The 14,045-nt window shown below is 36.0% G+C and overlaps 1 protein-coding gene across 1 annotated transcript in view; it reads left to right on the top strand.

Annotated features, from left to right (window-relative positions):
- Positions 1–13,914, top strand: part of LOC144451374 (uncharacterized) — a 17,080-nt gene extending 3,166 nt beyond the window's left edge. Inside the window, exons 2-10 of the mRNA XM_078142196.1 lie at positions 4,369–4,488; positions 6,143–6,250; positions 7,439–7,593; positions 8,263–8,319; positions 8,857–8,920; positions 9,160–9,204; positions 11,359–11,552; positions 12,497–12,574; positions 13,027–13,914. Coding sequence (XP_077998322.1) covers positions 4,392–4,488; positions 6,143–6,250; positions 7,439–7,593; positions 8,263–8,319; positions 8,857–8,920; positions 9,160–9,204; positions 11,359–11,552; positions 12,497–12,574; positions 13,027–13,293 — 1,065 coding nt within the window. The 5' untranslated portion in view covers positions 4,369–4,391 and the 3' untranslated portion in view covers positions 13,294–13,914. The remainder of the gene's footprint in view (positions 1–4,368; positions 4,489–6,142; positions 6,251–7,438; positions 7,594–8,262; positions 8,320–8,856; positions 8,921–9,159; positions 9,205–11,358; positions 11,553–12,496; positions 12,575–13,026) is intronic.
- Positions 13,915–14,045: the final 131 nt, after the last annotated feature.

Raw genomic sequence — 14,045 nt, 5'->3', positions numbered from 1 at the left:
TGTGATCGCGCAGGTTCATCACTCACTGCGAAAGAAGACACGTCTTCTTTCGCAGTGAGTGAACCTGCGCGATCACAGAAACAAGTGTAATTTTACCCCTTTCATATATAGTTGGCTGACTACGTCAATATTAACGATATTATCGACATTTCATTGTATTCTGATATAAATATTCTGAGACATAACTCGGGAAACAAATGCCTGTGGCCTGTACGTGCTGATGTTGTAAAGTGGCTTGTTGTGTTTCGATTGCAATACAGTTGCGTTCATGAAATGATTGATTTGTCTATCAGCTAAATGTTTATTTTAAACATCGAAACTTAACACTAGTTGTGCCGGACTGTAGCATAATTTTACATGTAGTCGCCATACCAGCATGTCCCGACCTACGTTGTTACCATAGCAACAATATCCCTGTAGACGCATGTACTCAGAACTTCACAGTACGTCTTGTTAGATGTAAACGATACCCCCACACTAAAAGTCATGTGTTCAGTTATTGAACACATACTAGAACACATAATTGTAACACTTTTTGAATGCAGTGTATGTGTTCAGTAAGAAAACTAGAACTCATGTGTTCAGTTTTAGAACATATACTGTCTTTATTTGAACACATAACATGTGATCAAAATCATATGAAATAGAACGCTGTTGACGCATCGGCACACTGTATGTAACACTTTTCTTTGAACACAGAGTATGTGTTCAGAGCAAGTACACAGAATGCTTGTAATCTGGAACCAGACACAGACCAAACTGACGCGACGTGTCCTAAGCGTCAAAATGTTTAGAGTGTAGGTGGTAACCACACCTCAGTACCACGACCCTACAATGCGTGTGAAAAATTACACATGACTGAATTGTTATGTGATGTTGAATAGTTCGCATTACACAGGCACGTGAACTGTGTCGTGAAGTTGACCTCAAAACAGTGTATTTCATTTTTAATATCCCTAGTTAAATTTAGTTCTCGATAGTCGTGGGTCATGTTACTCTAAACTCGTTTCCGTATAGGCTTTCCGAAACCTGTCATCGGTGTTGAAGCAAAATGGAGAATGGTCAATCGTCGTAAAATTATAGCCCTGTACAGGACGCAACGCTGAGTTTAGTACAATGGAAGGAAGATTGGCCCAATCTAACATTGGTGTGTGTTGCTACTTTATAAATTCGGCCCAACAAATATCTATCTATCTATCTATCTATCTATCTATCTATCTATCTATCTATCTATCTATCTATCTATCTATCTATCTATCTATCTATCTATCTATCTATCTATCTATCTATCTATCTATCTATCTATCTATCTATCTATCTATCTATCTATCTATCTATCTATCTATCTATCTATCTATCTATCTATCTATCTATCTATCTATCTATCTATCTATCTATCTATCTATCTATCTATCTATCTATCTATCTATCTATCTATCTATCGGCTATCTATCTATCTATCTATCTATCTGTCTGTTTGTCTGTCTATCTATCTATTTGTATGCCTATCTGTCTATCTGTCTGTCTGTCTGTCTGTCTGTCTGTCTATATATCTGTCTAGTTTGTTTCTGAATATCTCAGTCAACCCAGCTGTAAATTGGGGACTTGGTGGATAGGGTTGCAATGTGAAAGATTAGTCCTACACGCTTTTATAGTCTGTATGTTCCCCATAGTATAGGAGTTTAGTATTAAGTTAAAGGCCGTTGCGATGTTATTGATCCATACCAGGGGTAATAAATGTGAGCTATCAGGAGAACAGGCGAATTATAAATATACATTATAATTATTGAATTTATTTAAACCATACGAAATAATATTGAACACAATAAGAAAACGTTCCTAATCAATAAAGCCAGTAAAGAACTATTTCATTTTTAAATTTGTAGGAACTTTCTAGTATATGTCAATGTCCTACGCACATAAACACTCTAGCTAAAAGTGTTTACCGTGAAATCATTTTAATATTAAAACCATATTGATTCACACGGCTGGTAACACGTGGGTGTCAACAGCATTTAACACAACACGTGGGTGTCAAATGTATCTAACACAGTCACATCAAGGGCAGACACACAGACCTTTGACAGAAGGAAAGAATAACAGAATCATACGTTGGACATCACAAACACGTGACAATTCAACCATGGACAAGAATAAATAATAACAGAACAGTGTCATTGATCCCTGACACGTGCAGGACACCAGGACATTCACTTTTCATAATGCAAAACGATGAAATTGAATCCTTATGTTTACTGTATAAATTCATTGCAAATTTACATTGCTGATAACCATAATTGGAACAAGTCAAATAGATTAGAACGCTATCAAGTTTAATTTACCTTGGATTAAATTCACCAATTATACGTTACTTTACCCACGTTGACGGTTTGACTAACACTAATTACTGCCGACACGGTTATATTTCATTTTGCCTTTTTGCCGAAATTGGTAAATAGTTCATGGATCTGTCACAAAAAATATACAATGGGGAACCAAGCCGATTTTTAAAGCATTTTTTTGCTAAAATTTAATTCAAGGTGGTGCATATACAAATTATATGTATATACACTTGTAATGTACACACCTAGATGTATATTGGTACATTGTACTAGTCTCGATGCAAAGAGAAATCGATGAAGGATAGCACCAGACTAACATTATGCCTACGGTCGCTACATCCATCCATCCATCCATCCATCCATCCCTCCCTCCATCCATCCCTCCATCTACCCACCCACTCATCCACCCATCCATCCATCTATCCATCCATCCATCCATCCATCCATCCATCCATCCATTTAAAGCACGCACGCACCGGCACACACACACACACACACACACACACACACACACACACACACACACACACACACACACACTCACAACACCGTCAAACGTGTTTTCGAAGGTTATGTCTATTACGCCCAAAAGGCATCAAACACAGCTGATGCAGAAATAACCCTGTCATATTTTGTTACAAGGTAAAATACACAGCTAATGAAAACGATAAGAAAAATACATTTTGGAATCTTTTTATTTACTTTCTAATACGGATATGACAAATAGTTCTATGACATATAGAGTACTTTATGTATGTACACAGGTGTGCAGCAAAGTTTACATTTCCCGCCGATTTAATGAAAACCCTCATTTACAATCCGTATAATTAGCATAATAAGTATTTGGAAACATTGCTTCCTCATCCATCAATTTTCAAGCATATACTAGTCGGTAGTCACGGTCAGTGACATCAAATATTGATATTCACATACATGTATTTGTAGATTAAAATGTAAACCAATCGAGCTGGACACACCAATTTGTTTAAATGGTTGAATAGATCCTCATACAAAACATTACTAGATCGAATATTTGTGACTTCCTATCTCTCAGAAGGATTAAGTGAGACCAGATCATATATAGTTTTGATTTGGTCTCAATAAATTAATTGAAATCGATTTTTGGGTCCGCACTCAAAAATCAGCACCCAATGCGATCCCAATTCCAACTTGTTACTGTACTACTTCTGATACAATCGACTCCTAATTAACATATTTTCTAGTTATTGGTAGTTTTTACAATTTTCAGTGAATATATTGTTAGTTGTCTGATCGAAAATATAACAACTCCAGTTACAGCTGAGCTAGTCCAGTTTTAAATTGTGCCATGTAATCATTTGTTACAAACTTTTCACTTCACCACCATTAGATAACACATGTATATTTCCTTTTGTCCAAAATTTTTTTGAAAGTGTAATGTATTATTTATTTATTTATTTATTGTTTTGTTTTTGTTATCTGATGAAATAAATTTCAATTCAATTCAATTCAATTCAATATTTGGATAAGCCTTAGTTTTCAACTTGAGTCATCGGGTCTTCAGGGATGTGAAGTCATGCGTTGTTTATGTATGCATGGCTTCAAAATATTGTCATTGTTATTTAATAGTAAAACCTACAATATTTATAATGTAAGTTTAAAATAGTAATATCTAGATTTATGTGACTGCTCACGAGCCAAACTATGAGATATATACTATTTATATTATTTATATGAGTTTTACGTCACGACATCACGTATCTACGTCATTCGTTCCATGGTGATTGGAGTATAGGTCAAAAATTTTCCTGATTTTTTATACGAGTAAATGGTACTTTCGCACGTATACTCATACTAGTCACCAATATCTTTATTTAGCTGGAAGGTACGTGTGACCTAAGGGATTTGTCACTTCTTATATTCGATTCGAACTGACAAGGTCCCTTAGGTCACCCGTATTTAGGATTGAATGAAGACAAATATCAGGACTCTCATATGTAGGTCTTTCCAACGTCATAATATATTTTATTACCATATTAATTTTCAGGTCAGACAGAGGATACAGAACGAATGGCCAAGATGGCAAACGTAACAATCATCACTTTGGTTCTTCTGTTAACAGTAATGGCGTGTTTGCCGTCACTAGGTCACTCCTTTTTCATGCCAAGTAAGTCGATATTTCTGACATTAAAGGTGATTTATCGAACTTTTGACTACTTATTCATTTTTAGGATATTATCATAATTACAGGATATAATAAAATTAAGTTATGATTAGGTCTAATAAAAAAATTGGTGGTTCCGATTATGCATGTGTTAGTGTCTAGCTCAGGTAGTTATGTTTTCCATATGGTCTCTGTATTATTGGTTTCTTCCCATCAGGTGTACAGCCATTACAGATTGGAAGAACATTTTTATAGTGTCTTTTTAAGTTGATGTCAGTTTCCGCGTCCACGCGTCCACTATTTCAGGCGAGACTCCAAAATGTTCACTATTTTATCATTTTTCTCTCGAATATGTAAAAAAAATGTTTAGGGTCGGCAGTGAAAAACTAGATGGGGTCGGGTAACAGGAACCATGTACCAAACAATTTTTTTTAATTAGGTCTTAAAAATAATATTTTCATAATCATAAACAGCCTTCATTTTAGAAGAAAAAAGTATGTTTCTACATCAAATCTTGATTTATATATAAAAATTACATCGGGCAATCATGCGTTCAGATGTGAAATCTGTACGATGCAATATTCGTGCCTCACTATCAACCAATACTCCAGCGGTTTAGAAGTCTGATAGGACCTGCTGAACAACACGTTGTAACAGTCTAGCTGATAAAGTGAACAGGTTATTTTGACCCTCTAGCAGGAGACATAACTTATTGTATCAGTGCAAAACATAGATAATGCTTTGGTCCGGGGATGCCGATGCCAGTCCCCCACTGTCCCTTATTCAAATATATCATTCAGTTATTCGTAGAAAGGAAATCGTACATAATGTCGGTAGTTATCGAAACCAGACTTCCTTGTCTGTGATATAACACACTTTACTCTATTAGACTAAGATAGGAAGGGGAAGAAACCACAATTATATAATAGTAGGGAGAGAATAGATTACAGAAAAATCACTTTATCTCTCACTCTATGATCTTTTAGTTTCTCCTTGAGCTATTTACGTTCACATTTCCTGCCAAATTACTGTCTCTACTAATTAATTTTAGTTTTTTGTAGTCTTTAAGTTGCACTAGCTGCACATCAAACATCACTAGTGGCTCTGAGTTTTGGGTACGGACCCACTAATCATTTTGATTGAATATATTGTACCATAGTATGTGTACAGCTACGTACACAAATATATTTACCCACATTTGATTCAATCCTGTTTAGACTACACAACATTACCACAAAGTCACTATATCTAACATATCTAAAACATAATTTGGATGGCGCTGTGTGAAGTAATCTTTGTCGACCGACAGGATAAACTAATCACAAGTGGAAATATTTCATGATATACTTGAACGTATCTAAATAAATAGGGTTGATATACTTGAACGTATCTAAATAGGGTTGATATACTTGAACGTATCTAAATAGGGTTGATATTCTTGAACGTATCTAAATAGGGTTATAATTTTGTTATATGAAATTGTAACCTAAATTTACGTTTGAATACAACACCATTAGCAAAAGACTAAGCGTTTGTAGAGAGGACACAGTCGAATCCACCAGTGTGAAGGTCTTCTCTTGATATACTAGTAATGTTCTTTAATTTTTGGTGTAATAAATTTTCCTCGTCTCCTTTGTTATATAATTTATTTCCACAGCTTTGCCACTGGTAGATAAAGACAAGGTCACAACTAAATGGAATTCGTATCAGACAAGCCGTGGGGAATGGCAACTTTCCATGGATATAGAATGGGCATTACCTGAAGGTAATCTTTCATTTCAAGCTTCACACAGTAACATTTCTTTATTCTTATAACGAAAGCAGTACTGCGGCTGGGATTACAGCCACTAGTAATACTGCGGCTGGGATTACAGCCACGAGCAATACTGCGACTGGGATTACAGCCACTAGCAATACTGCGGCTGGGATTACAGCCACTAGCAATACTGCGACTGGGATTACAGCCACTAGCAATACTGCGGCTGGGATTACAGGCACTAGCAATACTGCGACTGGGATTACAGCCACTAGCAATACTGCGACTGGGATTACAGCCACTAGCAATACTGCGGCTGGGATTACAGCCACTAGCAATACTGCGACTGGGATTACAGCCACTAGCAATACTGCGACTGGGATTACAGCCACTAGCAATACTGCGGCTGGGATTACAGCCACTAGCAATACTGCGACTGGGATTACAGCCACTAGCAATACTGCGACTGGGATTACAGGCACTAGCAATACTGCGACTGGGATTACATGCACTAGCAATACTGCGGCTGGGATTACATGCACTAGCAATACTGCGACTGGGATTACAGCCACTAGCAATACTGCGTCTGGGATTACATGCACTAGCAATACTGCGACTGGGATTACATGCACTAGCAATACTGCGGCTGGGATTACAGGCACTAGCAATACTGCGGCTGGGATTACAGCCACTAGCAATACTGCGTCTGGGATTACATGCACTAGCAATACTGCGACTGGGATTACATGCACTAGCAATACTGCGGCTGGGATTACAGGCACTAGCAATACTGCGGCTGGGATTACAGGCACTAGCAATACTGCGACTGGGATTACATGCACTAGCAATACTGCGGCTGGGATTACATGCACTAGCAATACTGCGGCTGGGATTACAGGCACTATCATTCATATTAGGGGTACTGGGCCTGGTATATTGACCGCGAGTCAAAGGTCAAGTAGAAGGGAAAGGGTGATAGCGTGGTGTCAAATCAATACGCGTACTTTCGTTCTATGTATTAGTAGGTCGTCTTTGACTCGTAGTGACAAGCCCCTTTATGTCATTCGTCTTTTTTCTGGGCTAAATGGGATAACCAATAGACTAGGAACTTAAAGTTGTGATTCTCAGTAAAATAGGTCAAAAGACAAATATGACACCATAATTTTAGTGGATATTATTATCTTTGTTTTATTGTAGGTTTTACAAATGGTATGGAATTTCTTGTTCGGCTAACCCAGGAGTCATCTCACTGCTCGGTTAACAGTACTCTACCTGTGACAAGCGAGGAGGACAAAATGAAATGTCAAACATCAGTATTTAGATTCGTTGAAAAAGCTACTGATTTCTCAGTGGTAAGTGTAAACTTTTTTGTTGCTAGAATATTTGAATTTGAGGAACTTGTTGCTTTGGTAACGCTGTTTTACAAATTACAAACAACGTTCTTACAGCTTGCATTTGTAGGTGAAACTATAATGGTATGAAATTAGTCTTAAAGTCGCCGTTTAAGTGAGAAATGGGTTTTTATTTTGAATTTTTGATGAACAAAGAAACTTATATACATTTTTCTTCTTGGAAAAACACAACTGTGAATCAACATACTCCAAGTCCGTATTTGTATCTCAGTAAATTGCAGCATACACAGAATTGTTATTGTACGTATAAGGAGTTATTTGTAAGCAAATTGTGTAAAACATAAACACTCACTTTTGATTGCAAGAAATCAGTATGTATGGCGATGTTGCTATATATGGGAATTAACATATTATGCATAAAACGGAAGTGACGTAGAGATTACTTGTGTTTGACTACATTATAAATATTTCTTGGTTGCAATTATTCAGTTATAAACATGAATTTGGTAAATTATTTTTCAAGTAGAAACACACAGTAAAGTTGTTTACCGATTTCTCATCCATCTGTCATTTCTTCATGTCACCGTTTACTTCACGTATATGTATCTATTTTAGTAGTATACACATTCTTTGAATGATAATGTCGTACGTCTTTTTTTTTTACATCAGAAAAATAATGCTATATCACTGAGTGGACTAGACTATGGATATACATACACTATACAGGTACGGTTATCATCTAGCAAACTACGTTTAGCTCAGTAATGAATAATACTGTTCGGTTTACTCTACTAATCTGAAACAAAGCTTCGTCTTACTTGACAAAAAATCGTACTAGGATTGTCATATTTTATCGTCTGGCTCGACGAACATTTTCCGAACATACATCATATCCTCTGACTTGACAAAGAGTTATTGCAGCCAGACGATTAATATAACAGTAAGGCTATTGTGCTGGCAGACGACAATCTGTTGCAGGTTTAGTAGTTTTAATTGTATTTTATATACTGCGGTGTATTATTCGACCAACACATTCTATTACATGTGAAATATAACCGTAGATGTAAACACATCCAACACACATCCATACGAAAGCTACGAAAGCCTATTAGGATTTCACACTTCGCACTTCCCACTTCACACATCCCACTTCCCACTTCATAGTTCATACTTCCCACTTCCCACTTCCCACTTCATACTTCACACTTCACACTTCACACTTCCCACTTCATAGTTCACACTTCCATGACTTGTACTTTCTAGATTGCAGTAAAGGACGCTTCCAATGACACCGGTAGCCCTGCATGCCCGGAGACAAAGGCACCAGGTAAAATTGCTTTGTTGAGATTTTTGTAAACGATTGTGGGGTTTTTGTGCCAAGCAGATAAATGTTGATGTCCCGTTCTTCGGAAATCGTAAAATATTTGTTTTAATCAGATTCATACATTTCTGTGTTTGTTACTAATAATTTACATGTCTTAGAATGTAATGTTTGGAGCCACTTTCGCGTTCATCCCACGTCTTTTTATTTGTAATTAATATCAATCATGTTTTTGTTTTTTGTAGATTGTTATTCAGAGACTGGAAGCAGAGAATTCTGCCATGAAAGATGTGAGTCAAATTGATTTATCTGTTGATTAATGACACCTACAGGGCAGTTGGTCCAAGCTTCTGATATGATACAATGTCAATGGAACCTAGTTCAGTTGAAAGAAACAGTCGTCTAAGTCTACAAAAATCGTTTCGTTACTAAAATTTTACATTTTATTGTCTACCTCAACAAATATCTTACTAACATTACTAAATCTTATCGTTTGGCACACTCTGTAATATGATTGTTACAATTTACATGTCTGCAAAAATATTCATTGTTACAACGAATATGATTTGACAATCTACTAAAATAATTGTTACAGCGTATATGATTTGACGACAGTCCACTAAGATAATTGTGGTACACGCCAAGAAAATGTAGAAATGTCGGTGAGAATCTTATTGCGTGATATGCCGTTTTCTTTCAAGTCAACTGGGTGCCATTGCAGTTTTGCATAGGATAAAACATCTCGCAGATCACATAGTCTTTACTCTAAATTCCCAACCCTATAATTTCACTTGACTCTTGAATTTTGTTTGGATTACAAAACTGGCTAGGATATATAACTTATTTATTAGGCCACAGGGCCCTTCTCCGTATCATTCTTGGTATCCAATTACTGAAACTGTGGTTGCAGTGTTTGTATATAACATTATGTCCTTGACAAATATGAAATACTAAATTTGTTTCGGAACATTCCTTTGCGGGTACAATTACAACTGTGGAATTCATCAACCTCGTAAAAATGTATTCATAATATAAATTATGGTCCTAAGTAGGGTGAAGCTTGGGTTAACTACAATGATATGAATAACCTGGTCAAAAGGACCATTAGCTGTGTTTGTAACTTTTGCTGCATATTTATGTAATATTCTACTTACTGAAACATATTCAACATCCTTACAGTACATTCATCTTATCAGTGGAGCCCAAGGTTGAAAAAGTATTGTTCTTTTGTACTAGACCAACTTTTTCCATAACTATCTTAGACAACTGTTTTTCATATGTAATTTGAATCCTTCTTGTGAACTGGCCCTTTAACGATTGTTTGCTGTTACTTTAGCTAAAATCTAGCATTTGTGCAAAATATAAACGATTCATTTGACATAATTTAGTATACCTGTAAAGGAAATTCTTATTATGCAATCAATTTTGTTAACAATGACAGAACACTATTCTTCTTGCCATGCGTTGACAATATCATTACACAAGGGTCAAAGGTTAAGGGTTAAGGGTTAATCGAAGTTTTATGCAAAAATATTCAACCGTATAAAAAACGGCTTATAAATCAAATTGTGCCACTTAAAGTGAAATTCGCCTTGAAACAATACCAGTCTGTTTAAACATTTTCTGTTACTATGCTCAAGAAAACTCAACACATTCGCAATTAAAATCAAGAAAAAAATCAGGTGTTACATTTTAGAAATAGAGGTCAAAATGTGAGCAGGATTATGCTATTTTAGAATCCAATATGGCCGCTATTTTAGAATCCAATATGGTCTCCATTTAGAATCACCGAATCCAATATGGCCACCATTTTAGAATCCAATACGGCCGCCATTTTAGAATCCCATATGGCCACTGAATGCTGTATTAAGTTTATGGTAAAATAAAAGATTGCCAATGTCCTTAAAAACAAGAGGATGAAACCCCAATTTTCGTTTATTATTTCAAAAGAACCAGAAGAAAGCTTTCAGTTATCGGAAAGTTTGGAGATATTTTAAGAGCTTTGACTTCAGTGACATTAATCACAGAGGCGTATTCAACCTCAAACAACATACAGGAATAGTTGAATTCAGGTTTTATAAAAGTAATATCACCCAAGTAAAAAAAGCTTATAAACTCTGCTGTAGTATTTCGAAGCGAATTTCTTGAATAGAAATGGCCCGCTATGAAAAAGGAGTACATTTGTCACCGTCGTCGTTTTTGTTGTATGTAAGTTGTACCCAAAACTTGTCCTATGTGTTTGTCTGGTCCAATAGACTTTGACTAGGTCATAGGTCATAGGGAACTGTTTACATGATCCTCACCACAATCTTTTTTCAATGACTGTCAATGATTGGAATTTTTGTTCAAAGATTTGAGCTACTATTGTATGCATTTATTGAAGATATAAATTGATCACTTTAATCACCTCTAATGTTCTCCGTTTGCACGTTTCTTTCACAAAGGTACCCCATTGTGTAGCCCACCCATCGGCCTCACTGTCGTAGATGTAGTTGGCGATGATGAAAACGGAGAAACTGCGAACGTTACTGTCTCCTGGTTACGTCCGATACAGCACAACGACAATATACATGGGTATACATTGGAATTCATAAATCTACAGACCACCAACAACGAAGTATCTAATATTGTAAAAGAGGTGAGAACATGACAGGACAGTCATAATCAACTCACAAATACTTCAGTGTGGAATGTTTTTCAATGTGTGTTTTAATGACCGACAATGTGATATCTTAAACTTTAATATAATCGAGTTAATGAAAGAAATAGTATATCGCGCAAAATTGAATGGTTTATCGTTTAACATGGATAAGCACATCGATAATAACTTTGGCTGAAACTTTGTAAACCGACAATTCTCAGTTACAATCAAGAAACACAAATCAGCAGTCAACATGCAAAGTTTTGAATCAGACGTCGAGAAGATTAGATTGAATCCAATATTCGTAAGATTTTTGTTGAGTCAGGCGATATTTTACTTTCTACTCGACTTACTTCCATTGTATCTTGTCTTCGTAACGTTGGGTTCAAATGTCACCTATCTAGTAGTGAAAGACGCAGAATAGAACTAGCAATAATTTGAGAGATGTCACAATGAATTATTATACTTTCAAAAGGACGAGATGTCAAAATTTCAATCTTTGACTGTTCTCGTAACCATGGTAACCTCAATATAGAAGAAAAAGTAAGTTGTCAAGGAACAACACAAGTCAGAACGGATACAATTGTTGCATCCCAGCCATGATTTTGATGCATCATATCATGGTGTGTGCGCGTGCGGACTACACCATGCACACCCATGAACACCCATGCACCAATTTTATCACAATGTTTATAAATCCACTCGGCAAGACACAGATGCATACAGCAAACGCATTGCAATGTATATGAATCACTCTCTGCAAGAGACAGACACTTTGGAAAGAGGTCAGAGTAGAATAATCACATGATTACAAAGCGATTTGATGTGAAATTGTATTAATCTTAACCCTAATCGTAGCCCCAATACAACTGTCTAAATCGTATAGTCTGTATACTGTCAATATTCTATTTTCTGCATAGTATCACCTATCTTTCTTTCAGATCTCCTCAAATGATGACATGGTCCCAATTGTTGTGACTGCATCAGGAGTTAAAGTGAATATTTCATACCAAATAACTGTAAGTTATCTTTCTCAAAATTAGTCAAGGAAAAGTAGTAGACACTGATCACAAATGTAGAATGTGTAATGTAGAGGTTGTGATATTTATAACAAATACTTTCTTCATGGTAATTATGCAATTCATAAAACTGTCATCAAATTGACATAGAATCAGACAAACAACGTATCAGCTTTCTAGGATATACGAAGGTCACAGTGAAATAAAAATATAAACCTCCAGAGAACTGACGATTTGGGTCACAAACTATGAATGAGTGCATTGACATGGATTTACAAAATGTTCTTAAAATAAATTTAGCATTTATTTTATTTTTTGTGAAATATTTTGAAAATGTATGGGAAGGGATGCGGTTTTTAAGAGCACTCTTTGAAATTCCTTCTCATTCCGTCTTTATAGGGGTAAAGTAATTTCAGTGACTTTATCAAACTTTATTTCATTTGTTTAAACAGGTAATGGTATTTGCAAGAGGCCTACAGGGTGAACTAGTCCACGGACCTAGAACATCAATTGAGTATATAGTTGAACCTGATCAATTATTTTATAGTGACGGTGAAACAGGGACAGAGAGTTCGGTGAGCATCGCCGAATCAACAACAACAGCAACAGCAGACAGTCGGGTAACCATCGGACAGACGTCGACTTCCAACAAGTTACCTGTATTTTCTAGCATTATGCTAACATTAGTTGTTGCAGGTGTACATTGGTTATTTGATTAAAGGAAGAGTGCACCTTGGGACCAATTATTTAGAAATTAAAATACCTCGAATCACGCAAAATTTGTCACATTGAAGGATTTTTCCTGATCCTTTTTTTTAAAATTTGGTTGTCATTTTAGTTTTTATAGTAGATTTAACGTGGTGTTTGATTGCCACGTTGAAATATTATATTCATAGATTTTTAGATGGTTCTGTTTTCTATTTTAAAAACTCAATCGTTTTCTTCTATTCGGGTTCAAATTTTATTGCTAAAACTATTTAAAGTAAACCACAAAAGTTTCAGACTTGTATTTCTGCTTATACAAATATAGTACTCGGTACATTGCATTACAGAACAACACAACACAACACAACACAACACAACACAACACAACACAACACAACACAACACAACACAACACAACGCAACGCAACGCAACGCAACGCAAGACAACACAACACAACACAACACAACAGCGTAGCACGGCACAGCACAGCACAGCACGCCACAACACAGCGCAATGTAGTACAGTACAGAACAGAACGGCAGAGTATGATAGAGTTTTAAAGCGTGTATTATGGCACAATGCTTTGTCATATGGCATAGCACATTTCAGTAGAGTAGAGTAGAGTAGAGTAGAGCAGAGCAGAGTAGAGTAGAGGAGTATAATGCAATTAATACGATACATCTGTATAACTCAAGATAAACAATGCAATGTGTAACTTTTAAGTTCTTTTTACGTATTTATGAATAAAATAACGATTGGGTAAAT

Source organism: Glandiceps talaboti, chromosome 21 (genome assembly GCF_964340395.1).
Source record: "Glandiceps talaboti chromosome 21, keGlaTala1.1, whole genome shotgun sequence".
NCBI lineage: Eukaryota > Metazoa > Hemichordata > Enteropneusta > Spengelidae > Glandiceps > Glandiceps talaboti.
The sequence above is the reverse complement of the archived record's forward strand: the minus strand, read 5'-3'. Positions and strand labels throughout refer to the sequence as shown.